The 25369-nt window shown below is 38.0% G+C and overlaps 3 protein-coding genes across 9 annotated transcripts; 2 read left to right on the top strand and 1 right to left on the bottom strand.

The window, feature by feature from the left end:
• Nucleotides 1–2688: 2688 nt before the first annotated feature.
• Nucleotides 2689–7510, top strand: LOC113041580 (transcription factor NF-E2 45 kDa subunit-like). 3 transcript variants are annotated; one of them, XM_026200190.1, is made up of 5 exons: nucleotides 2689–2865; nucleotides 4119–4278; nucleotides 4576–4636; nucleotides 5298–5429; nucleotides 5933–7510. In XM_026200190.1, exons 3-5 carry the CDS (start codon nucleotides 4589–4591, stop codon nucleotides 7172–7174), a joined length of 1422 nt encoding a protein of 473 aa, XP_026055975.1. In that variant the 5' UTR covers nucleotides 2689–2865; nucleotides 4119–4278; nucleotides 4576–4588; the 3' UTR covers nucleotides 7175–7510. The 3 variants fall into 3 exon arrangements, with proteins under 3 accessions (XP_026055975.1, XP_026055974.1, XP_026055976.1); XM_026200189.1 differs by lacking the exon at nucleotides 4119–4278; XM_026200191.1 differs by lacking the exons at nucleotides 2689–2865; nucleotides 4119–4278 and adding an exon at nucleotides 4333–4356.
• Nucleotide 7511: 1 nt separating this feature from the next.
• LOC113041581 (heterogeneous nuclear ribonucleoprotein A3 homolog 1-like) lies at nucleotides 7512–11303 on the bottom strand. Of its 3 annotated transcripts, XR_003275418.1 has the most exons (12): nucleotides 11148–11303; nucleotides 10529–10648; nucleotides 10233–10379; nucleotides 9945–10155; nucleotides 9768–9860; nucleotides 9567–9689; nucleotides 9410–9481; nucleotides 9153–9323; nucleotides 8915–9058; nucleotides 8765–8834; nucleotides 7662–7729; nucleotides 7512–7589 (listed from the first exon to the last, which is right to left on the bottom strand). XR_003275418.1 is itself a non-coding variant. In XM_026200193.1 (11 exons), exons 1-10 carry the CDS (start codon nucleotides 11157–11159, stop codon nucleotides 8773–8775), a joined length of 1155 nt encoding a protein of 384 aa, XP_026055978.1. In that variant the 5' UTR covers nucleotides 11160–11303; the 3' UTR covers nucleotides 7512–7729; nucleotides 8765–8772. The 3 variants fall into 3 exon arrangements, 2 of the variants coding, with proteins under 2 accessions (XP_026055978.1, XP_026055977.1); XM_026200193.1 differs by having other exon boundaries at nucleotides 7512–7729; XM_026200192.1 differs by lacking the exons at nucleotides 7512–7589; nucleotides 7662–7729 and adding an exon at nucleotides 8288–8587 and having other exon boundaries at nucleotides 11148–11302.
• Nucleotides 11304–11701: 398 nt separating this feature from the next.
• On the top strand, nucleotides 11702–17963 carry LOC113041583 (chromobox protein homolog 5-like). Of its 3 annotated transcripts, none has more exons than XM_026200195.1 (6): nucleotides 11702–11855; nucleotides 12957–13025; nucleotides 13850–14066; nucleotides 14342–14567; nucleotides 14984–15084; nucleotides 16828–17963. In XM_026200195.1, the coding sequence occupies exons 3-6, from the start codon at nucleotides 13927–13929 to the stop codon at nucleotides 16967–16969; spliced, it is 609 nt and encodes a 202-aa protein (XP_026055980.1). In that variant the 5' UTR covers nucleotides 11702–11855; nucleotides 12957–13025; nucleotides 13850–13926; the 3' UTR covers nucleotides 16970–17963. The 3 variants fall into 3 exon arrangements, with proteins under 3 accessions (XP_026055980.1, XP_026055979.1, XP_026055981.1); XM_026200194.1 differs by having other exon boundaries at nucleotides 12957–13029; XM_026200196.1 differs by lacking the exon at nucleotides 12957–13025 and having other exon boundaries at nucleotides 11721–11855.
• The last annotated feature ends 7406 nt before the right edge of the window (nucleotides 17964–25369 follow it).

Here is a 25369-nt window from a genome sequence, read left to right as displayed (position 1 = left end):
TTTGTAATTAAATTCTAATATGCTGATTTGTTCAAGGAACATTTCTTATTACTATCAATGTTGAAAACAGCTATGATGCTGAATATTTTTGTGGAAATTGACATACTTTTTTTTCAGGATTCTTTGATTAATAGGAAGTTCAAAAATAATTAATAAGTATAAATATTTTGTACCATTCTGAATGTGTTTACTGTCATTTTTGATCAATGTAAACATATTATACGCTATGTTCACTCTTTCTCCAACTGTCTCTCTCCATAAAATATATTGGAAAAAAAAACTCTCTATATTTTATAGAGAGAGACAGTTGGAGAAAGAGTTAACATTGTGTATATATATATGGTGACATGGGTTATAGAAGACCTACTTCCTTTATAAAGCACAAAGAAAGAAAAAAAACATTCTCATGCTTATACTTTGAGTTTCCTCCTACCTATGGGAAGCAGGAGGAATAGGAATAGTATGACGGGTCAGGATGGTGTCAAGGAGCTGTTTCACTTCCTGTGGTCAAACCAAAGAGGGTTAAGAGCATCACGGGGCCACAACGTGGCAGAGGGTGTAATGAATGCAAAAATACAAGCTAACACATTAAACTAAACAATGAATAGCTAGAAAAAATAGTTTAAAAAATACCAGTGAGATAGACCATAGACCTTTGCGAGCGACTGGGTGACCCGAACAATGTGTGGAGAGAGTCAGAACTGCTGTTTAGGTTGGAACACACCAAATCCCAAACCATTGTGGTGTATGTAATAGCAGGCTGTTTTCATGTGTGTGTTTGTAGGTGGTTGAGTCGGGCGGGTGGGTGGGTGCTAGGAATCAAGGCTTGGGAAGTCCCGTCTCTCTGATTCCTGGCAGGCGCCCACCTCTTTGGACGATGTCAGCCACCTACGTCCATCATTATGGTGCATTTACATACAAACATATTAATGCGTGGGAATGAAAACACCGCACCGTAAAAGACGAGCACAAACAAGTATCTGGAAAACCACAGGCACACCGCTATCATGAGTTTTTAGTCATAACTTACTCTTTTTTAGTACTTTGTAACGGGGCATCTGTTGTTGCACTTATTTGCATTGATGGTTCCATGAAGCACCTTTAACATCCAAGGAACCTCATCATTGTACAAAACATTCATCATATAGTGCAAAAAAGTTATTTAGATAAAACAAAAATTGTTTTTCTACATTCTTAAAATGACCATTGTACAATTTCTTTCCATTGTACAAAGGGTTCTTTAGATTATAATATTGTTCTGCACACTAGAGCAATGGTTCTTTTTTAGGAACTGATCACTGAAAGGTTTTTGGGGAACCAAAAATTATTCTTCTACTCTCAAAAATAAAGGTTTTCTTTTGGCATCGGTAGTTCCATAAAATACTTTTAATGTCCATAGAACCTTTCCATTATAAATACACTACAAAATAAGAGTTAAAAAAGGAGGATTTGTAACAATGCCACCAAAGAACCATTTTTGGTTCCCTTTCAATCAACAGTTTTTAAAAGAATAATTTTTGATTAGTGTGAAGAACATTTCAATGATCTGAAGAACCGTTTTTCACTTTAAAGAACCTTTGTGATATGGAAAGATTCCGTGGATGTTAAAGGTTCTTCATGGAACTACAGACGCCTATAAAGGACTTTATTTTTAAGAGTGTAAGGTTCCTCATAGAGGTTATTTAGATTATTAAAATATTATTTGCACTAAGAAGAAATGGTTATTTTAAGAACTAGGGTTCTTTTTGGAACCAAAAGTGGTTATTCTACTCTCTTAAAAAGTTTTGGGGAAGTTTTTTTAGATTGGATTATTAATAAGAAATTAGATTTCTCCACCAGAAGTCATTGGTTTCAAATGATTGTGGACCATCATGCATCTGAATGCCCGTTAAGTGCTGTATTATTGAAGGTGAGTGTAACACGATAAGCCAGCAGTCAAATAAAATGAAGCACTTCAAATGAACAAGGAAAACACATCCTTTCACCTCACCTTACAATTGTGCCTGAACAATCGTGCTGATTGTCCCGTGTGTGTGTTTGACTATAAGAAGGGACTTCAGCAAAGACTCCAATGGTCACTTGCAATGTAAGACACGCTCTTCCACCCTCCCGTCCCCCCTGCCCCCAGCTTTCGCTCGCTGTCTGTGGTTGAGCGGCAGATACAGGAACAATGTGTCCTTTCTTACCTGTTGAAGGTGTACATTCCATCCCTACTAAATCAAGTCAGAAAACAGCCCCTCCTCCGAAAAGCAATCCCAGATTTAACTCCAGGTGCGCCTGCTTGAAGCGTCTACGCTCAAACCACATCCTTCATGGTGGCTTTCCTTTACTTGAACACCATGGGTCTTTATGAAACATATAGTTCTTATTAAGGAAGTGTGATTTTTTTGTGTGATAGATTTAGGACTCGTACACACCAAAGCTGTGGATGTGAATAACTTGTCCTTAAACCACAAGCTGAAGGGTCCGAGTCTATATCTGGTAGGGCAGTCCACAGTATCAGGCGTGGGCTTTGTATGTATAAATTTGTGGCTTAACCACTTATATATAACTCAATATAATTTAAACATATTAAAGTGCAAGTGTTGCATTTGAGTGTGGGTGCTTTACAGGAAACCTGCTTGCATCGCCCAAAGACCCATCCCATCTGTGTGAGTGACAGCCAAAAGCAGACAGGGTGAGTGGGAGAACGGGTGAATGAGAGAGAAAGACAGGTTGAGCGCATGCACACTTGTAGTTCAAAACTAAGAGCATGCAGCAAACTCTTTCACTCTGCACTTCAACACAGGGGTCAGTGGTTATTGTGATTATGACACTGTGAAGACTTTTTCTTCTGAGCTTAGTGCTTAAGGACATGCTAATAAGGTACAGTTTGTCATTTAATCTTCTTTGACGGTTTGTTGTGAAGTTTCTTCAGTAAATATGGCAGTTGTTAGCAGATATTGTAGAATTCTGGTTCACTATTAAATCTGAAAGATTCTAAATGACATTTTTTGAGTCATAATTCTAGTCATTCAAATGTTTGAGTCTTAGTTCTAGTCATAACAACTCTTTAAGAACTATGCGCACATTAAATGTTAAGTGTGTGTAAACATTTTGGGCTTTAGAAGCAATTGACAGTTATTATGTACTTGATTAAAGTTTTAAAGTTGTATCATATTTTAAATCCATTCTGTTTTACTAAGGGGGTCATAATGGGAATATTTCATTGAGAAGTGAATTTTTAAATATTACAAAATATAAAAATGTATTTTTAAAATTAATATTTCATTTAACGCTACCCGCTGCAGTCACTTTTTGATGATCACAAATATTGCAATGCATGAGGTTTAAAAAGAGAGACAGAGCAATGTATTCAATTCAATTTTTTCTCTTTCTTGCTTAATGTTGGCTCGTGTGCACTGGTACAGTGGTTAGTACCACAGCTGATGTTGAAATGTGAAAGGCCGGTCCCATAGCCCTGTCCCCTCAAAATTTCATAAACTAGTCAAAGGAAATAAGCTAGACACCGCGGTAAAGGCAGGATATATGTTTTAACCCTCAATATGTCAAAAGGAAAGATGTGTTTTGTTAAATACTTTACCACACGTGAAATGCCAAACCATTAGATGTTATACAGCATTATTGCTGCCACGTCCTGTCAAACTTGTACCATTTCAGTCAGGCTTCAGTTCAATTCGGTTAGCTAAGAAGTGCTTTCAAATTATATGAAATTGTACTAAAATGTATGCAGTTTTCACTCTTTTGTAAAATTGTTCATTTGAATTAAAAAAGATAACACTTGCAAGCGGAATAATGACTTAGATTGCAAAATTATTGGTATTATAGCTGCATAGTGTTTACAAAATATGTCCAATTTAACAGCAACCCAACATCAAAGTTTAAAGCCGTTGTTGTGTATAAAAAGGCTCTAATATAGCACCAATAAAAACAAACCAACAGATGAGACACAAGTTTAATTTGTTTTACACAATGAAATAGCTAAATGAAACGAAACTCAATGGTAACCAGAATGACTGCTAATGTATATTAAGTATCACATGGATTAATTGATTTATTTTCGACGTCGAGGGAGTGTGCTGAGAAAGTGTTCCTGACATTCTGATGTCTGTGGTTAGGCCCCTGCCTTCGTTTGCTGGAGAACAGGCTGGCTCCCAAAAGATTGTCTTATCAAGGGTTGACATAACTGTTCGCAAAGCCAGTTGATAGGACAAATGCAGCCCAAAGAAACTTCATGTCCAGTGACACAAAAAATGACATTTGGAGCACATGGGAAATGTGAGAGTCTCAAACAAGATATATTCTGAAGATTAATGTCAATTTTTTTAGTTTCGGTGACATCATCTTCATTTACGGGTGTGTAGATAAAAATGTGGTCGAGTATGAATAAATTTGGTCCTATGATTGTTGACATGTGGTCACAGCTATATTTCCTGTTATGTGAACACTTACATTGTTTGTGTGTATTTTTCTCTTTATTTTTAACTCTACAAAAAATTTTTTCTTGAAATTCATGTCTGACAAAATACAAAAAGTGACTGACTTCTTTTGTTTTACATTGATTCACTGCATCAGGGGTCTGTCCTGAATGTGTTCAGCAATCAACGGTGTACTTCCCCTGAGGCTCAGTTGTGAGGTCAGTATCTTTATGGGGAAAAATATTATAATTCCGCTTTCCCAGTGAGAAAAGCCTAGAAAAATAAAATATTTTTAAACAAATAAATGAATGCTGTAAAACTTGTCTGTAACCTACAAAAAAATGACTTTTTAATCAGTTGAATTACTTTCAGTTAAGAAAAATATTTAAAAACAAAACTTGTGAGAATGCATATTTTACAGATATTTTGTCTTACTGCACTTGCAGATTTTTAACAGTACACTTAAAACACTTTCAAAATAACAAGTAACCCTGGACCACAAACCCAGTCATAAGTAGAATGGATAATTTGTAACAATAGCCAAAAATACATTGTATGGGTCAAAATGATAATTTTTTCTTTTATGCCAAAAATCATTGGGATTTTAAATAAAAATTATGTTCCATGAAGATATTTTGTAAATTTCCTACTGTAAATAATATATCCACAAGAAAAAAAGTATTTGTAGTATGCATTGCTAAGGACTTAGACATCTCAGTGGAAGCTTATTTATTCATCTTTCAGATGATGTATAAAAAAAATATATATATATATATAAATAAATGTAATGTTCTTGTTCTACAAATTTGAAGTAATTATATTTTAATAAATATTTAAAGAACATATGATAAAAAATTAATAGACTGTATTAATTTTAAGGGACTGGCAAACCCTGGAAGACTGCATGGGGAGGTGTCCACCAATGTCACTGGATTCAGGGCACAACGTTCCCCCCAACATTTGGATATGGACTTGGCCTGGCAGGAACTGATGGCCATCACAGAACTTCAGGTCAGTAGACTGAAACTCCTGACTAAACTTACTCTTTCACACGCATAAATTTCACAACTGAAGAAAGCCAGTTGTTTTAGAGTCTTAATGAAATGGTGGCCTTATAAAAAAAATTCTAATGCTGAATCCTTTGTAAATGCACACATTGAGTTATGATCTGGAACAATGGGCCAATTGAGTGATGCGAGGATAAAGGCAGACAGAGAAAGAGGGTGAGTGCTGTATATTGCCGACAGTCCCCTGCATTGCACAATGACCATCTGTTTCGACATGAAACCTGAGCGCTCCTAAGTAAGACCTGCATAAGCTACGGGTGGCACATTCACCCAGGTGGGTAGGTCCTGAGCAGATGGCTGAATACAACCCTCTTCTGCAGCACAAATCGACTGCAAACCTTCACTTTACTAGTGTTTTATTGTAAAAGAGTTTGATTTGAATCCCCTCAAGTCAAGTTTGAGTAAAACTGGAAATTCTTGTTATTAAAATATTATTTTTTGTCACAGGAGTTTGAGGTACCCAATGAGAATCCCTTTGAAGCTATTCCATACCTGTCCATGGAGCCCATGGTTTCTCAAGGTGGGTTCGGGATGAGTCAACCGCAACCAGAATCCATTCCAGCCACTTGTGATGCTCATCCTGCTGCGGTCTATGAAAATGCATACCCGGATATGATGCCACCCTATCAGCGTTTAAACCCACACATGGATATGCACTACAGCCTCCCTGTCCCCGGCGGCCACGGTTCCTCCAGAATGCTTACGAGTACGCAAGCTTTTCATCCACCTCTCATGAGTCTTTTGGAGCACATGAACATGACAACACGCAGTCATGGTTTTGCGAAAGATGGGGTTATCAACCTTCATTGCACAGGACAGATCAAACAGGCTTGCACAGATGATCTGGAGTCAGATTCTGGTTTGTCACTTGGTTCAAGCCCACCGCTTGCCTCTCCTGAGAATGTGGTGCATGGAGTACCTTCGTACTTACCTGCAGATGTAATGATGGGTTATGCTGAAAGCGAGAGTATTGGGGAACAATGTCGCATGCGGCAGAGTTTGCTTGGGTCTGTGGACTACCACCAGTCTTACAGTTCATTCCCTGGAACTTCTTTTCCCACAACTGCAAATATGCAACCAGTCAACCAGCAGACTTACCAACCAATTGCATCAGTGAAGCAACCGGTTTTACCCACAGCCCTGCATGATCTGCAATTGAACAGCTCAGGTTTAACAAGACTGGGTTCATATCAATCCATGTACCAAAAACCAAAATCGAGCAGCGTTTCTGTACCCCTGAGCAGAGATGAGAGGCGAGCTCTTGCTCTCAAAATCCCATTCGCGCTGGACAAGATTGTGAATCTACCAGTGGATGACTTCAATGAGCTCTTGACCCAATTCACACTGAACGACGCTCAACTGGCACTTGTGAGGGACATTCGCAGACGAGGGAAGAACAAAGTTGCAGCTCAGAACTGCCGCAAGCGGAAGTTGGAGAATATTGTGCATTTAGAAAATGAGTTGGGACAGCTTCAAGCCCAAAGAGAACATTTAACCAGAGAGAGACTGGAGTTTCAGCAAAACCTAGCAGTCATCAAATGTCGGCTCTCAGATCTTTACACCCAAGTGTTTTCACAACTACGTGATGAAGAGGGACACCCTTTTTCAGTTGATGAGTATTTACTACAACTAACTAATGATGGCAACGTTTACTTGGTGCCTCGGAATACAGCCCTGGAGGGTGAATGAACTGATGTGCATTTAGAAAATTCTAAGTCACCCATAGATGGACAACTAAACTTTTGAGTTTCCTACACTTGACCACTTACTTGTAATCATTTGTCATTAAAAAAAATAAATAATAATAAGACTAATTTTTAGCCAAAGAAGTTTAGGACAGAACTACAAAATGTGTAACAACAAAAATTAAGAAAGACTTTTAAGATTAAGGCAATTTCAAAACTTTTATGCATGATGCTGTAGGTGATGTTAAAAAAAAAACCTGTACATCGATTTAAAACCTAGAATCAGTATTATGTACAAAAAAAACACATGCTTTAAGTAAATGGGTTCTACACAAGGCAAGTCATTTGTAGCATTAAAATTTTATTGGTAAAAAACACAGGTAATAAAAATAAAAAAACTCTTCAGCTGCATTTTGGTCCTAGAAAAGAGAACAAGTTTGAGGTTTAGAATATTGTAAACAAGAGGAATACTGCATTACAAGAGCAAGTACCTTTTATCATTTCACCAGTTTATACAAATGCCTTTTCATTTCAAGAGAGGATTTCCACTCATCAGAACCTGAAAAAGCAAGAGTAACATGGTCAGCACATTAAATATAGAACAAGGAAAAAACACAAGTGGGCATGCATTAAAAGGGTTTAAGGTCTACAAAATCTTGTGCACCAAACTATGCTGACTTCAGTTACTTCCCCTGTAATACACAACACTGAATGGGAAGTTCACATTAACTGTACAGCTTCTGCTAATAAAATGTCTTACAGTTACCAGCGGTAGTTGAGAAGTCTGTTCTTACCTACAGGAGTTCTAAAAGCGCTGCCTGCTAGTCTTTGAGTTGCGCCCTGTACTCCCTGCTTCTTCACAGGGCGATGATCTTGCTACTCCTTTCTCAGCCTTCTCCCATGGCTAGACTGATATGCAACCACACTACTCTAAGCATTTGCATTTAACAGCCTATGCTTTTTGAACCAGTTTTGACCATTTCACTTACGTTACCAAGTTTTTCCCAAGAGCCAAACTGCGGTCTTGAATTTATGTTCTAAAAAGTATTCATAGAAGCTACTTTAAGTTAGTGTACTACGCTAAAACCCCCCAGAAAACATGACTAAAACGCACATCTTTTAAAAAAAAAACAGAAAGGATGTTTTATTTCACCTTGATTGGTTACATAATCAAAACCATAAAGACTGAAAGTAGTTCTACATAAAACCTCATTGGAATGCTTTTCCCCCATAGACAATATAAAATAAGTCTGCATGATGACAAAATCATGATGTCCCACACATGATAGCGCTACTGTACACTTCTTCTGGTGGCAGCTGTTAATCTGCCAGGCCTGTTTTGCTGAGCAGATCTAGGGATGTAAACCTGCATCTGCCCTGTCACTTCTCTTGCTCTCCTCTCCTAAAGCACTCAGTCCTGTTGAACAATATGAACAACAAATGTTAAGCTGCACACTACCTGAGGTTTGTTGTTTCTACACCAGATGTACAGCAAGGTTACAGTATGCAATGAGTATTTAGTCCATGACTAACGTATTGGGATTGTTAACCTGTAAACCTGTTAAGTCTATTAAGTAAAGAATTTGAAACTAACCTTTGAGCTCAAAACCGTCTACCACCAGAGCTGCTTCCATATCCACCACCAGATCCACTGCCATAGCCACCTAAAACAGATGTCATGTCATTTAGGATTTAAGTTGTTTATACAAGGTGAAAAAAAGAAAGGCCAATATGAAACACTCACCACCATATGGGCCACTGTTTCTTCCACCGCCTCCGCCACCTCCAAAGTTCCCTTTCATGGGACCATAGCTGGACTGCTGGTTGCTATAGTTGCCAAAGTCATTGTAGTTACCACCTCCGCCGCCACCACCACCTCCAAAGTTGCCTATTTGCATTTAAAAACCAATTACACCTGGTTATTTGCTGACAGCTCAAGTTATTTATATGGAAGTTCAGAATTCAGACTGGCATGTACTCACCACCTCCAAAGTTTCCATTGCCGTTGTTGTAATTGTCATTATAGCCACCACCGCTGCTGTTGCCGCCACCACCACCATAACCACCACCCTGGTTGCCATAACCTCCTCCACCGCCACCTCCTCCATATCCACGGTTTCCACCATAGTTACCAGGGCCGCCACCATAATTACCTAGAGAAAGAAAGAGGAATTAGTTACTTAGCATTAAAACATTTTACTAAACCGTACTTTCAGTGAACCAGGAAACCACTGCATACCATCTCCTCCACCACCAAATCCATTGTTGTAGTTGTCACCTCCATAACCGCCACTGCCACCAGCTCTGCCTCCTGAAAAGGGTTGTGTAAATTGCTTCAAGTCCATACAAAATAACTTCAATTCATCATTTAAAACAATTTCCACTTAGGCACAAACCTCTTCCAAAATAACCATCTCGGTTGCCGCCACCGCCACCACTTCCAAAGTCATTGTTGTAGCCGCCATTGTTGCCATATCTGTTGAAGTTTCCACCTCCTCCTCCACCACCACCTCCACGGCCTATAGATTGTAGTAAAACACCCATTGAATACATCCAAGTATATTAAAACAGAAGAAACACCTTGAACACCAACTTACCTCTCATGTTCATGCTAGTGTTTTGCATCTCTTGTTTAGACAGAGCTTTTCTGACTTCACAGTTGTGTCCATTCACAGTGTGGTATTTTTGAACTAAGGAGAGGGAAGACAGTATTTATAATAAAACTACCAACAGTATTAAGACACTAGAAATTACACTTGAACAGAAGCACTTACTGACGATGCGATCAACGGAATCATGGTCATCGAACGTAACAAAAGCAAAGCCTCTTTTGTTTCCGGTCTTGTGGTCAACCATTATCTCAATGGCCTCAATTTTGCCAAAATGTTTGAAGTAATCACGAAGATGGTTCTCCTCGGTGTCATCTTTAATACCACCCACAAATATCTTCTTCACAGTTGTGTGAGCAAACGGCTTGTTGGAATCCTAAAACCAAAAAGCGCACATTCATACACGTCTTTATAACCATTTACATTACAAAGGCTTGAGGTGTTAAAACGCACCTCTCGAGACACGGCTCGTTTGGGTTCCACGAGCCTGCCGTCAACCTTGTGGGGCCGTGCATCCATAGCGGCATCAACTTCAGTCACGTTGGAATAGGTGACGAACCCAAAGCCCCTGGAGCGTTTGGTGTTTGGGTCTTTCATCACCTATAACAGCACATAAACAAGCATAATAAGGGTTAAAGCACTTATTGGTCATCACCATACCCTTAAATCACAATACTTGGGGTTAGATCATGCAAATTTATGATCCATGTTGTCTATCGACATAGGGAAGCAAGATAGAAGCAACTTACCACACAATCCGTTAAGGCGCCCCATTGTTCAAAATGCTCCCGCAAACTATCGTCTGTGGTTTCAAAGCTGAGCCCTCCAATGAAGAGCTTCCGCAGCTGTTCTGGCTCACGTGGTTGGCCCTGAAAATAACCCATAAAATTTAACTGAAAAGGAGTGCGTTGTGTGTTATTCTGCAGCGAATATTAAACAATCAGTTCTCACGCAAAGCGTCATTAATCCTTGCCGTTAAAGACTATTTGGGGGAAGGTGATCGAACATCTCCGCCATGTTGGACAGGAGAAAAGAAGCAATGCCCCCGTATAGCTCTATAAACAGTACTTTTGTTTCAGTAAAACAATATGGATTATAAATCGATGTAAAACAAAATCACAGATGTGGCCGGTGAGAAATTAAAACGAACTACGAGATTTAAGAAAAACACGACCTTCAATGCAAACACGCGGCCTGTGTCTGCAGAGTACAAGAGTTAAAATGGCGGCCAAACACGCTATCTGCATTAACAAAAGAGCCTCGGATGAGATCGGAGTCAAATCGGAAAATGCTCAGAGCATGAAAACTATATCGCTTAAACCATTTCTCATAAAAGCAAAACTAGCTGCATTATTAAAGCCAACCTACCTCTTTGGACATCCTGCCGACTATTTCTGCTCGTGCTGCGCCACACACTCGTCGGTGAGACAGACACGCACCAAGAACTGGGGAGGATACAATAAATAGCTTGGTCAAATACAGTTCCCTCGAACTACAGACGATGATTGGTTAAGGCTTCCCGCTAACGCCTTTGTGTTGCGTTTTGACGACATCTGATTGGCTGAGAGTCATGTCAATCCGTGGAATAGACGTTAGTGCGTTTCCAAATCTTCTTCACACGTAAAAAAAAAGCTTTTTTGTTGTCTTGGCAAATATATATATATATATATATATATATATATATACGATCAAAAGATATGAGGGGATTAATAATTACATGTTATGGGTTTATTCACACATCTTCCACATAACTTTAATCTCTGATTCAAAGGGACTCGTTAATTTTATATGAAAATATCTGGTTTTAAAATGGTGGGATTAAATATTTAATTGTATTTATTATAATTTTATATATATATATATTTTTTTTTACAAAACAGAAAGTTTGTGACGCGTGCGCATCCCATTGTATGCGCATTTTTGGCGCGAGAGCAGTTCACTCAGGCGCACGCTGATTGGCTGGACGCGCCACTGGACGGATGCATGCGCGAAAGGCACCAAACTCTTGAGTGCAGGGGAAAAACCGCCTCAGCCTCCTTATCAAACACGAATAAGAAAACATCGAAAAATATCTCAGTAAGTATACAATAATTCTTCACATCGACGCCCGGATAAGCCATTGTACGTTCTCCTTACATTGGAAATGATTTAATCCGTCAGTGTTACGCTTTAATATGATAGGATCAGGTGAAATCTGTTCTGTATGGTCCTCGCTATTGCTAAGCAAAGGCTCACTAACTTGCACGACGATGATATTTAAATAAATGCGAAAAAGCACATGAATTATTTGCTTGTAACGTTAGCGGTTTTTACGCAGGAAACCGAAGAAAGAAGTGGAGCGTGTATGCTAATTGAGCTAATGTTACGTTAGCCTGCTATCATGCGCCTGGGTATCGGCGAGCCTTGTTTATTGTTTTTGCATGTATTGACTAGTTGAACTTGCGTTCTACACAAACACAACACCGTAAACACATTAATTTATGCTCTCCTTGTATTGATCTCTCTTAGTGTTTTCGTACTGTTACTATTTCGAAATGAGCTTATAGTGAGGCAAACATGAGCAATCAATGGGACTTATGTAGCTAAAATGTTAGCAGTGTAGCTAACACTGCTTTTAAACCCGTTTACGATGGGAATTATGTTTCGTATTTTGGAATAAATGCATTGGGAATTACATCGCATATGGCAATCGACGTGAAACTATGAAATAGCGTTTAGGGCTGTTCAATGTTTTCACATTGTTTGGCCTTGCTCTCTAAAATGCTTCAAGACAGTAAGATAAGAACACATGGCTGGTTCATCGCAGTTCTTGTACAAGCTTGAATAAGAATGTATCTTGGTAAATTAATATAGGAATTGCATCCCAATATAAAGGCTTGGTTTTAATGTAATGTATACAGACTGCGTGCATTGTTCCTTTAGCTTGGATGACTGTGCGCACTATGTTTACTAACAAACATATTTTAAAGTTAATTTATTAAGCTATTATTATTATTATGCACATAGGCTTGAAACTAATTGTAGATTTCCTCAAATCAAAGGCACGCTGATCTTTTGTGTGCATATTTCTAAGACTCCCATTTATTAAAACGTTGAATGCGTTTCTCATTATGCTTGTTTATTGATGTACATTTATGTGCAAGTCAAGTAATGTTTAAATTAATTGTATTTGTTTAGGGGAGCTCTGAATGCTGTAATCCAAGAATCATCTCTGCACTTTGAGGTCACATCCTCCAAATAAATACTGTAGGTGAGTGTATACAAATAAATATAGCTTTTTAAGGTAAGAAAGGTTTAACCTTAAGTTGTGAGATTTTGCTCATACTATCCAACTTTTGTTATACTGTTAAGAGTAACAATACAGACAACAGTCCAAATTACATTGATACATTTAGCAGACGCTTTTATTCAAAGCAACTTCCAGTGCATTCATGCTACACTTTTTTTTTTTTTAAATCAGTATGTGTGTTCCCTGGGAATCAAACATACAATATTTTGTGCTGCTAACGCAATTCTCTACCACTAAGCCACAGGAACACATCAAGATTAAATTAATGCCATACAATATAGGTAATACTTTGACCAGTGAAGTTTCATGATATACAGTACCACAGAAGAAACTAACGCTAATTAATTTCTTAAGTAAACATTGTCCTTTGACTTCAGGCAATTATTAAATTGAATGGTGAGTAATACAGTTTAATTGAAGAGACACATTACAAGACAATAGAAGTAAACTACCTTTGTACATTCTTAACGGCACTATCATCATATATCACTAGCAGAAGTTAGAGAATCTAAATTAAAACTCTTTGGTAGACTTTGCTGTATGAAATAGAGGTAGTAACTCAAGTTATTATTATCAGTAGTATTTGTTGATTATTATATTACTGACAGCATTAGATTTATTAGACATTTACGCTGCAAGATCTAATGCACAGATCTATTTTGATGTCATATGTTCGTTTATATTCAAGTTATATTTGGAATGAATATGCTCCTCTTTTTGTGTTTTTTTTTTTTTATATATGGTAAATGACTGCCCTACACCTTTTTTTTTCTTTTTTCAGTGGGAACACTTTCCTCCCCCGGACCAGGGAGCCACACAGGTCACACTTGCTCATAGGAAAGACATTCCGAATTAGCCATGGGAAAGAAGAACCAGAACCGTGAAGATGATGAGGCTTCTTCCTCAGAGGAGGAAGAGTATGTAGTGGAGAAGGTTATGGACAGGCGAGTTTTTAAGGGCCGTGTGGAATATTTCCTGAAGTGGAAAGGCTTTTCAGAGTAAGACTTCTTTGTACTTCATAATAAGTAGTAGTATAGATTGTTTCATCTCAAGAAGATGTGGGTTTGTTTTACTGCATGTAAAAGTCTAAAAATGCATGACTATGGAAAAACATCAGTAGTTTTGAAGTGAAATTAGTGGACAAGTCGAATAAAAAAAAAAAACTAGTTTTAAGAACACTCCTAGTATTGTCAGTAGTATGTAGACTACCTGATGGTGTATCTATAATATGAGGAAATCCAGTGGCTTTAGTTTATCATGCATTGTTTTGCAGCAAACACAACACATGGGAACCAGAGAAGAACCTGGACTGTCCAGAGCTTATCGCTGAGTTCATGAAGACATATAAAAAGGGAAGCAGCGGAAGCACCCCCAGCAGCAAGCCCTCCAGCACAGGCTCTTCTGCGGCCCGTCCCAAAGACAGTAGCAGCAGCACCAGCAAGAGGAAAAACTCGGAGGAAGAGAACGGGAGCAGCAGCAAACCCAAAAAGAAAAAGGAGGTAAGAGTTAATGAAAAAGGGTTTAAGGCCCCCCCACATAAACTTCATTACAATGTAATTACAATGCAATATCCATCCTGATATTGCAAGTACATCCAGAGGGATGAATTCTCTCTAAAATACGTTTCTTACCTCATTACTTGCTTTAAGGAATATTTCCACCAAAATTTAAATTTGCTGAAAATGTATGCACCTTCAGGCCACCCAAAATGTAGATGATTTTGCCTGTTCATTGAGAGAGATTTCATATCACTTGCTCACCAATGGATCCTCTGCAGAGGATGGGTGCCGTCAGAAATATTTTGCGTTATGGATTTGTATTTTGGACAGAAGCAAATGTTTACACTTAAGTGCCATTACGATGGATTGGTTTGCTATAAACAAGGAATTTAGATTTTCACTCTTATTTTTTCTAGGATGAGATCCTTGTAGCAAGAGGTTTTGAGCGAGGCCTGGAGCCTGAGAAGATTATTGGAGCAACAGACTCCTGTGGAGACCTTATGTTCCTTATGAAGTGGTGAGTAAAACAGTCCTTCACATATCGGTAGTAAAATTTACTTAGATTTAAATGAATCTCACCTTAAAAACACATCTAAACCAAAGCCACAAGTCTGACCATATTCTAGTTAAAATAACAGTGGACGATGAATTTAAATTGAAATCCAATCACAAGTGGTCACAGGAGATGCATATTGATACCAGGAGTAATCAGTGAAGTGCCTCAGCTGACCAATTGTGATTGGATCACCCGAGATGGGTGTTAGGACCGTAGAGTCAATGGCCATATTTACACTTTCCATTATGTTTGAAATGATGCAAACTGCCCCATGCTTGTTTCTTTGTGTCTGCTTTTCTCACGTTCACACTCCTGCCCTGTGTGAGACTGTATAACCATTATTCTTTTGTCACTATCCTATACCTATTTACACCTGTACATTTTAACCTTTCAGTGTAGTATCCTGTCTGTCTTTATTTGTCTTTGTCTCTGTTACAGTTTCTGTATTTCTCATCGTGTTAATATAATTCCATAAAATATAATTCCAGTTCCTGACTGGTACCTGTACAAAGTATGTTTATCTTAGTATACAGACAAATGTACACTTTGACAAACAGACTACAGCAATTACTATAAACATGTTCCTTTAATGATTCTTTTCATGTGTGTATTTTCTTCATAGAATGTGGCAGAAATTGCATTGTTTATTTTGGATGCAACCTTTTGCATTGTATAGCGTGTTTAGCACATAATCCTATTTGTTTTTTGCCCAAATGTTCCACTGTTTGAACTACAGTGGCATAATACAATAAAACAAACACCCATCAATCAGCATAGCTACATAAAAAAAACTTTGTTTTCTTAGATTTTACAAATTTAGAAATTACTATTGCCAAAATGTTTTCTAATATAAAACTGTAATCAAATATGCATAGCTCCTTAGGGTTGAATATATTTATCAAGGTTTTCATTGGTTCCTAAAAAGTCTTACATTTTATTTTGATTAAATTTAAGGCCATAACTGTCATAACAAAAGTATTGATTATCATATTTAGAGGTTTTAAATTTGAGGACAGAGAAACTATACGTTACTAATATGAACTAATGTGATGATTAAACTTTAAAAAGCTGTGATTTGTTACACATTCAGAGGCAAAACTCAGAGTTGTTCATGTCTACAGGCTGTCAGTTTCAGCGCAGTTTGCAATCAACGAATACCACATTTTATATTAAGCCAACACTTATACTGTTGATTAATTATGAATGTATGGTTACATTTTTGTATTAGCCATGTTTAATTAAGCTCTATGTATTGATACATTAGTTCATAAACTTCAATAAAATTGAAAAACATATGTATTGCCCCAGTCTGTTTAATTGAGTAAAAGAATCTGAGTTTATTTAGAAATTATAAATGTTTCTTCTATATGGACTTACAATCTTCATTTTATTTGTGCAGGTCTTAAAATGTGTTAAAGTATTAAATCCCTAATGTTATGACATGATTGTATGCAATAAATGTAAACCAAGTCAATGCCTGATGTTAGATCAGTTTGAACTGCTGTAGTGTCTGGAGGTTAGCACAAGTCATGATGTCGACATCTGTTTATTTCTGTTAAAGCTTTAACTAACAAATTAAGGGCATTTGAGGATTTTAATGTCACACAGTTTCAATTAGACCTGAAGCTAATGCTGATGTATAACACTGCAATTGTCCACTTAATGCAAATTTGTCTTTGCTTTGCTGCTGTTGTCACACCGCAGGAAGGACTCTGATGAGGCAGACCTTGTGCTTGCAAAGGAAGCCAATCACAAGTGCCCACAGATTGTCATTGCCTTCTACGAGGAGCGCCTGACCTGGCACGAAGACGGCGACAAGAAGGAAAAGAGCGCCACGGTGGTTTAAAGGGCAGAGGGGGGAGTCCTCCAAATCTTATGCCCTTTGTCACACTGGTGACACTCTCATAGCCAACTTTAACGGACCATTTAGTAAAAGAAAAACGGCCAGCAAGTACTGGAGGTTACAACCTCCATCCACCATCTCTCACCAGACAACCTGAAAGGTCGTGGCGAACGGCGGCTGCAGCAGAGCGGTGGAATGTGATCTCTCTTCTCTGATCTTCCTTCTAATTTGTGTATTTGTGCCCCTTCAACTATGTTCTTATGATGTGTTGTGCGCTAGTGTAGATGTGAAACAGTGGAAACCCGTACATGTCAAACTTTTAACTTTTTATCATTCACACGGTTGATTTGGTAGTGTTGCTGGAAATGACTGAAAACATCAGTTGCGTGTGCGCTTAACATTTAAAACGCTGGATAAAGACGTGACAGCGTTGGTTTTATTGCACAAGCTGATGTCACCCACTTCACTGATTTCTGCTTTTTTTTTTTAAACGGGTAGAATAAATTTTGCTGTATCATCATTTTAACTTTAATCATGACCCTCGTATGCCAAAATCCTCTGAGTTTTATTTTTATTATTATTTTTGTTTCTGATTGTCAGTAAAGCCACATAAAGAAACTACACCTTATAATCGCTTCCCCATATTAAATTCAGAACATTGACGTCCTTATTTTTCTCTGTTCTTCCTCTAACGTCTTTGTAAACTCCTACATTAAGAATTGGCCTTTGACTTACCTTTGAACTTCTCACTGGTGCTTGCAGGAGCGTAGTCTGTCGTCATCATGTGAGTGTGTAAGGGGACATTTTTATCTGTTTCGAAACACTTTTTCCATGATGCTCCATATGTTTAACTGGTATGCTCCCTCTTGTGGCTGATTTGGTGAACACTTCCTGTTTGAACTCCTGAATCTTTCACGTGGTAGTTTAATCATATGTTGGGTTCTTATTATTTTTTTAACATAGAGTTGACTCAATAAAATGGTGTTTATCAAGGTTACATGCCTACATTAGAGTTTTGTGCTTTGCTTTGCAAAGCCACTGAACAAAAGCTACTCCTTCGAGATCAGAACAGGAAAAGAGCTTGTTTTATTTGAAATGTATGGGCGCAGTCCACTGACAGCTGAAGAATAGTGAGAAAGGTTTAGATTGAGTTGTTTGTAATGTGGGGGAAAGTTTTTAAACAGGGTTGAACATAGAACATACTATTTTCTTTATTTTTGGTGTGGCTTTTGTTATATTACAAAAGGACCATCACTTCCATGATCATTTATACACATGACTAGCAGTTGTTTTAAAAATGTGCAACAATAGTTGTCTTTTGCTATACTATAAGTGCATAGCCTTTTTTAATGTCCTGTACCATAGTAAATCTAGTTTTTAACACTAACAGTTGAATATTTCTGGAATCCCTAAACCTTTTTTTTTTTTTTTTTTTGTGACTTGAGTCATACAAAATAAATATAATTGTAGTGCTGAGATTATGAAGTTTTACTCTATGTAATGCTTGTGATGAAGCACAATTTAAAAACATTATTTTAACAAGTCGGATAGGCACCTTCTCCTTTAGTACAGTGTTAAGCTGAACCTGAAAATCAGTGCTGATGTGTACCAGCAGATGTCATAATGGAGCAAGTCTTGCCTGCTTGTTTCTACCTATCAAATAGCGCACCATAAGTTGCATAGGGATTCTGAATACATAAAAAAAGGGATTCCTGGGTGTATTTGTATTTAAAAAGTATAACATTTGGCCTATAGATGCATTATATTCACTGATATTTCGGAGGTCATGCATCAACTTATTTCTCAGTTTTGACCTAGTCTTGATGCAGGTTAATTTGACTCATTTCATGCAACTTCCCATGCAGAACATTTGTATGAATGCCATACATTGTTTCCACTGTACACTTGTTCTCAATTTCACAGATATTCAATATCGCAGTCATATCTTACGGATGACGAAAGTAGCCTAGCCCTGCAGATTTGCTTTAGCCTCATTATAGACTTCCAATTCACTGTTTTCTATTTTTATTCTATTTTTCTCGCGTTTCTGAGACATTTGGCCTATTGTGAATGTGTCTTGTAGCCCCTTCATGGCCTCAGCTTCTCACAGTCCAGAGTCACAAAGCCGTTAACCCCTTCCTGTAATACCGTTTTTTCGACTACCTCAGTAGCAGTGGAATTTTCCAAAGGGGAAAAGGGGGAAGAGGTTCAGCTCTGAAATGGAATGCAGAGGTCACTAGTAAATTTTCGGCCCCGGGGAGCAGAAGTCTCAGCAGATAGCTGAGAGGCTGCATTTATGCTTTATGGAACGCTGGAGAGCTGTCACACTCGCTCTGCTCCACCAGGACTCAAGGAATGTAAGATCAGGAGAGATGGAGAATAGAGTTTGTGAAGTCATATTTGAAAGACACAAGCAAAATGACTGTTGAATCAAATTAGGATTCGTGTGTTAAATGAATAGTTTGACCCAAACATTCCTAAATTAAATTGAAGATTCTTTATTGGCATGAATGATTCCATGAAGAACCTTTAAAATCCATATAAAAAGTGGGATTTTTCAGTGATGCCATAGAACAATTTTTGGTTCCCAAAAGATCCTTTCAGTGATCAGTTCTTAAAAGAACCATTATAGTGTGAAGAAAAATGTATTATTTTAAAGAAACATTTTCCGCTCTAGAACCTTTTGTCTAATAGAAGGATTCCATAGATGGAACCTTCCATTGGACCTTTCCATTGCAAAAAAAATGTTCTTTAAAGTGGAGAAATGATCATGTTCAGATAAATGTCCTTCACACTAAGAAAACAACAAAACCTTATTTGTCAATGAATGTTTCGTGAAGAACTTTTAATGTCCACAGAACCTTTCTAATCCACAAAAAAGTTCTTTAGAATATTAGAATGGCCTTTAAGTAAAAGTTGTTCTTTTAAGAACGGTTCACTGAAAAAAAAATATATAATGGGGAACCAAAAAAGGTAATTCTACAATATAACAACTGAAGGTTAATGGCATGAAGAACCATCCATGGATCCTTTCCACTGCACAAAAGGTTCTTTAGATTTTTAAAAATGTTCTTTAAATGGTTATGGCATCGCTGCAAAAAAAGTTAAGAACATTTATTTTAAGAGTGTTTGACTTTCTCACTGTATTTAGTTCTTCAAAATAGATTTTCATTTAACCAAAGAAAGTCATACAAGTTTGGAATGACATAAGGTGTGTAAAGGATCACAGAATTTGAACTTTTGGACAAACTATTCCTTTAAAATCATAATCCCATGGTAAAACCCACAATGTTGAGCTATGAGCAAAACTTTGGGGTTTGCCTTTCCTGAGTGACGTTTTTACCAATAAGCAAAGAGTGCACGCTTTGAATATATTTGCTGAGGCAAAAAAAAGTAATCAAGCGCCGAATAGAGTCTGTGTGCATGATTTCTGGGATGCATGTGGTCCGATGGGTTTTTGCTGCGCATAAGCTCTAATAGATGGCTGTCAAGGGGACCACTGAACAGCTGTGGTCGAGGGATGGAGTTTGGGAGGGGATGACTGCAGCGGTGTGTTCGATCCACACTGCAGCACCGTCCAAACCACTGGAACGCACACACAATGTGTACTCGAGCACCGTCGCTTCCTTCGGGTCAGCGATCAGCGTCCTGAAGGCCTCATAAGCGCATCAGACGACAGTTTTCGAACCCCTTTCCAAACCTAATAGCCTATACGCACACGCAAGCGTGATTACACCACGATTCAGCTGAATTTTAGTGTGCGATTATGTGCACCGTCATTAAGAACGCAAGGTCATGTCGTTATCCGTGACCTTTAGAGACGCTTATCGGCCCTCTATTGGGCTGTTGTTAGAATCGTGAAGCCTAATGCCGCAGCAATGCTCTTTGGGTTTAATGCGCAGCAAAGCATCGAGAAACAAAGCCCAGCCTCTCCCAGAACCCCCACCGTGGAGCGAGCAGTCTGGCGTTCCGTCCAGTCCTCCTCCACCCCCATCTCTTCTCCAGGGGAGTGAGAGAATTATGGCCTCCATAAAAGGGAGATAATGCATTGTTAACTAATTCTGTCTGCTCAGAGCTGATGTATCCACTGCTCTAAATCTCCATGCCTCCAATAAAATGCAAATGCTAATGTTCGCCCTCCTTGAGCTGATATCATTTTTAACAGGCCGGAGGTAAAAGCGGAGATAGGGATGGGGCAGGGCCGACAGACAGCACAAGCTTTGCTGTCCGGAGATGCTCGGCAGGAGGAAGAAGATACAGTGAGGCGAGAAAGCCTATTAGAGCTGCGTTTAATAGCAAAGCTCTCTATGAACAGCCCATTCTGGAGCTGGAGCTTTTGGAGGCAGGGAGCTGAATGAGCGCAGAGTAAATGTCACTGTGGGTTGCTCTATGAACTGATTCATGGGCTTTTTTAAATTAGCTTTGAGCAAATCATTACATTACTTGGTATGTATTATTTACAGCGCGTTGCATGACGAGCTTCGCTGTTGAAATATTACATCCCTTAAGGACATTCTAATTATAAAAAATCTTGGCATCTAAATCATAAATATACATTTTATTACTCCCATTAAGATTTGTGGTACATTTGGGTTTGATCGGCTTGTGACCAGTGTTTAATGTTATAAATTCCTTCATATATATATATATATATATATATATATATATATATATATATATATATATGTGTTTATGTATATATTATATTACGTATATTATTATACTATATATTAGATAATAACATAATATTAATTATATAATATATTGTGATAGTTATACAGTACAATATATATATATATCAAGAAAAGTATACACACACACATATATATATATATATACAGTCTTGTTCAAAATAATAGCAGTACAATGTGACTAACCAGAATAATCAAGGTTTTTCGTATATTTTTTTATTGCTACGTGGCAAACAAGTTACCAGTAGGTTCAGTAGATTCTCAGAAAACAAATGAGACCCAGCATTCATGATATGCACGCTCTTAAGGCTGTGCAATTGGGCAATTAGTTGAATTAGTTGAAAGGGGTGTGTTCAAAAAAATAGCAGTGTGGCATTCAATCACTGAGGTCATCAATTTTGTGAAGAAACAGGTGTGAATCAGGTGGCCCCTATTTAAGGATGAAGCCAACACTTGTTGAACATGCATTTGAAAGCTGAGGAAAATGGGTCGTTCAAGACATTGTTCAGAAGAACAGCGTACTTTGATTAAAAAGTTGATTAGAGAGGGGAAAACCTATAAAGAGGTGCAAAAAATGATAGGCTGTTCAGCTAAAATGATCTCCAATGCCTTAAAATGGAGAGCAAAACCAGAGAGACGTGGAAGAAAACGGAAGACAACCATCAAAATGGATAGAAGAATAACCAGAATGGCAAAGGCTCAGCCAATGATCACCTCCAGGATGATCAAAGACAGTCTGGAGTTACCTGTAAGTACTGTGACAGTTAGAAGACGTCTGTGTGAAGCTAATCTATTTTCAAGAATCCCCCGCAAAGTCCCTCTGTTAAAAAAAAGGCATGTGCAGAAGAGGTTACAATTTGCCAAAGAACACATCAACTGGCCTAAAGAGAAATGGAGGAACATTTTGTGGACTGATGAGAGTAAAATTGTTCTTTTTGGGTCCAAGGGCCACAGGCAGTTTGTGAGACGACCCCCAAACTCTGAATTCAAGCCACAGTACACAGTGAAGACAGTGAAGCATGGAGGTGCAAGCATCATGATATGGGCATGTTTCTCCTACTATGGTGTTGGGCCTATTTATCGCATACCAGGGATCATGGATCAGTTTGCATATGTTAAAATACTTGAAGAGGTCATGTTGCCCTATGCTGAAGAGGACATGCCCTTGAAATGGTTGTTTCAACAAGACAATGACCCAAAACACACTAGTAAACGGGCAAAGTCTTGGTTCCAAACCAACAAAATTAATGTTATGGAGTGGCCAGCCCAATCTCCAGACCTTAATCCAATTGAGAACTTGTGGGGTGATATCAAAAATGCTGTTTCTGAAGCAAAACCAAGAAATGTGAATGAATTGTGGAATGTTGTTAAAGAATCATGGAGTGGAATAACAGCTGAGAGGTGCCACAAGTTGGTTGACTCCATGCCACACAGATGTCAAGCAGTTTTAAAAAACTGTGGTCATACAACTAAATATTAGTTTAGTGATTCACAGGATTGCTAAATCCCAGAAAAAAAAAATGTTTGTACAAAATAGTTTTGAGTTTGTACAGTCAAAGGTAGACACTGCTATTTTTTTGAACACACCCCTTTCAACTAATTGCCCAATTGCACAGCCTTAAGAGCGTGCATATCATGAATGCTGAGTCTCATTTGTTTTCTGAGAATCTACTGAACCTACTGGTAACTTGTTTGCCACGTAGCAATAAAAAATATACTAAAAACCTTGATTATTCTGGTTAGTCACATTGTACTGCTATTATTTTGAACAAGACTGTATATCGCATTTGTTCTGAGAAGTTCATGAAGTTCTTGCAGTTTTCTTTCTTGATTCTGTTCTGCAATTAACAATGAATACAACACCGTCATTCTTGGAAGGCTTCTCGTTTCTCTGTCACTCTGTAACCTACTGGGACTTCTAAATATTGATTCAGACCTATACTTCAATTACAAAATGGCAGTTTTCTGTCATTTCTTAATGATGGCAGATTTGTGTCCCTTCAACACGTGCCGTGTTCTGTAATTAGACTGTAAATTCATTTTCACAGGGGACGTTAAAGATGTGAGAGAAAGACTGAAAGAGATAATGTCTCACAATGTCATGCCTTTATTAGGCGAAAATGTTTATTTCAAGTCTTCAAACTACACCAGAATTACATTGGCCCTGCAATTACACATCTGCATTTATATATTTATTTCTATGATTTAACGTCCATCTTTAAATGTGTTTCGGGTGACCTCCTCTAGCATAAAAATTGACCACACTGGTGATAGAGCCTCATAATAGTAGACCAAATTCACTTCTAAATGTAGGCTTCAATTGCTTTTCGTTTAGTAGTATTGCCCCGGTTTCCTCTGATGACTGTTATTTAATGCTTACATAGACCCAAACTGATCACAGTGCAGTTGGAACTAACTGCACAGTTAATCTCAGTAAGCGTCTCACTTCTGCTCTGAAATGACACACTTGTGTGTATTCACGTGTTGGAGGAAAGCAATTAAACACCTTTGAGTTGGCACACGGCTAATCGATTCTGAGCATGTAGATTAGTAGAACTACACAAGTTACTACCACAATCCGTCAATGTTTGGATATGTAAAAAAATTCTGTTTAGAATGTTTTTTATTTTCTGTTTAGCCTTTATGAATGTATTCATATTTTTTTTTTATAATACATGTGTTTTCATTAATGATTTAAAGCAAAGTTAAAATACTTTATAATATTTGCAGATTCCCTTTTACATTTAATGCATTATACTGTATAAAACGGTAATAATATATATATATATATATATATATTACAGTTACATAATACACATTTCTAAAATGCAGGTCATTTGTATAAAATATTTCCCTCTATATAAAATAAAATTATACATCAAATTAATACTGCTTCCATATTTGCATATTCCTTCTTCCTTCTATTATATCTGAAATGGGTTGTTTGTTGTGTGTTTTAATGCATTATACTCTCTAAGCTGTAACAATGAATAGATAATGTATTATAATGTGGTTATAATGAGCCACATGATCATAGAATGCATTATAAGGTGCATTACTATACATTAAAGTTTACTTTAATAATACATTATATAGTAAAGTGTTACCTTCTTTTTTATATATATTTATTTTTGTAAATGTTGATTTCTTAGATGACAGTCACATGTTTTCTTCACTCAAGCTTTAAGGTCAGTCAAAAGTGCCCACCTGCTGGCCTCTCCTGCATCCCATCTTGCCCCAGGGCTAGGAAGCCCACTTTGCATTACTTGGGTTGTTTTTAGTCAGCATGTCTTCAAATTTATGATGGCGCCTATTTAGCTTTAAAAGTCTTCTTGAGTTTCCTGGCTGAGCTGGATGTGGAGAGTGCTAATCCACTCACATTCAGGACAGACACGTTCAGACGCTCATTTAAACTGACAGTTCTGCGCCGACTGCAGTACAGGCAGCGTGACATGGCACGATGGAGCGTCTAGAGTTACGGCATCCCCAGAGGACCCTCTGTTATCTGGCAGCGGCTGAAAACAGAGTGCTCTGTGATCCAGCAGCTAGAATGGCCCAGCCATGTGCAGGACGGCCCAGCTGGCAAACTAAAGGGCTGTGGGCACATCTGTCCGATGAAAACCCCGGCCCATCAAATGCTTCTCAATCGTAAAATGTCAGGGAATGACTGATAGGGCTTTCAGGAAAGAGCTGATCTCTGAGACAGGGATTC

The sequence above is a fragment of the Carassius auratus genome, chromosome 23 (genome assembly GCF_003368295.1).
Source record: "Carassius auratus strain Wakin chromosome 23, ASM336829v1, whole genome shotgun sequence".
Lineage (NCBI taxonomy): Eukaryota > Metazoa > Chordata > Actinopteri > Cypriniformes > Cyprinidae > Carassius > Carassius auratus.
Note: the sequence above shows the minus strand (reverse complement) of the source record. Positions and strands in the feature narration are given on the sequence as shown.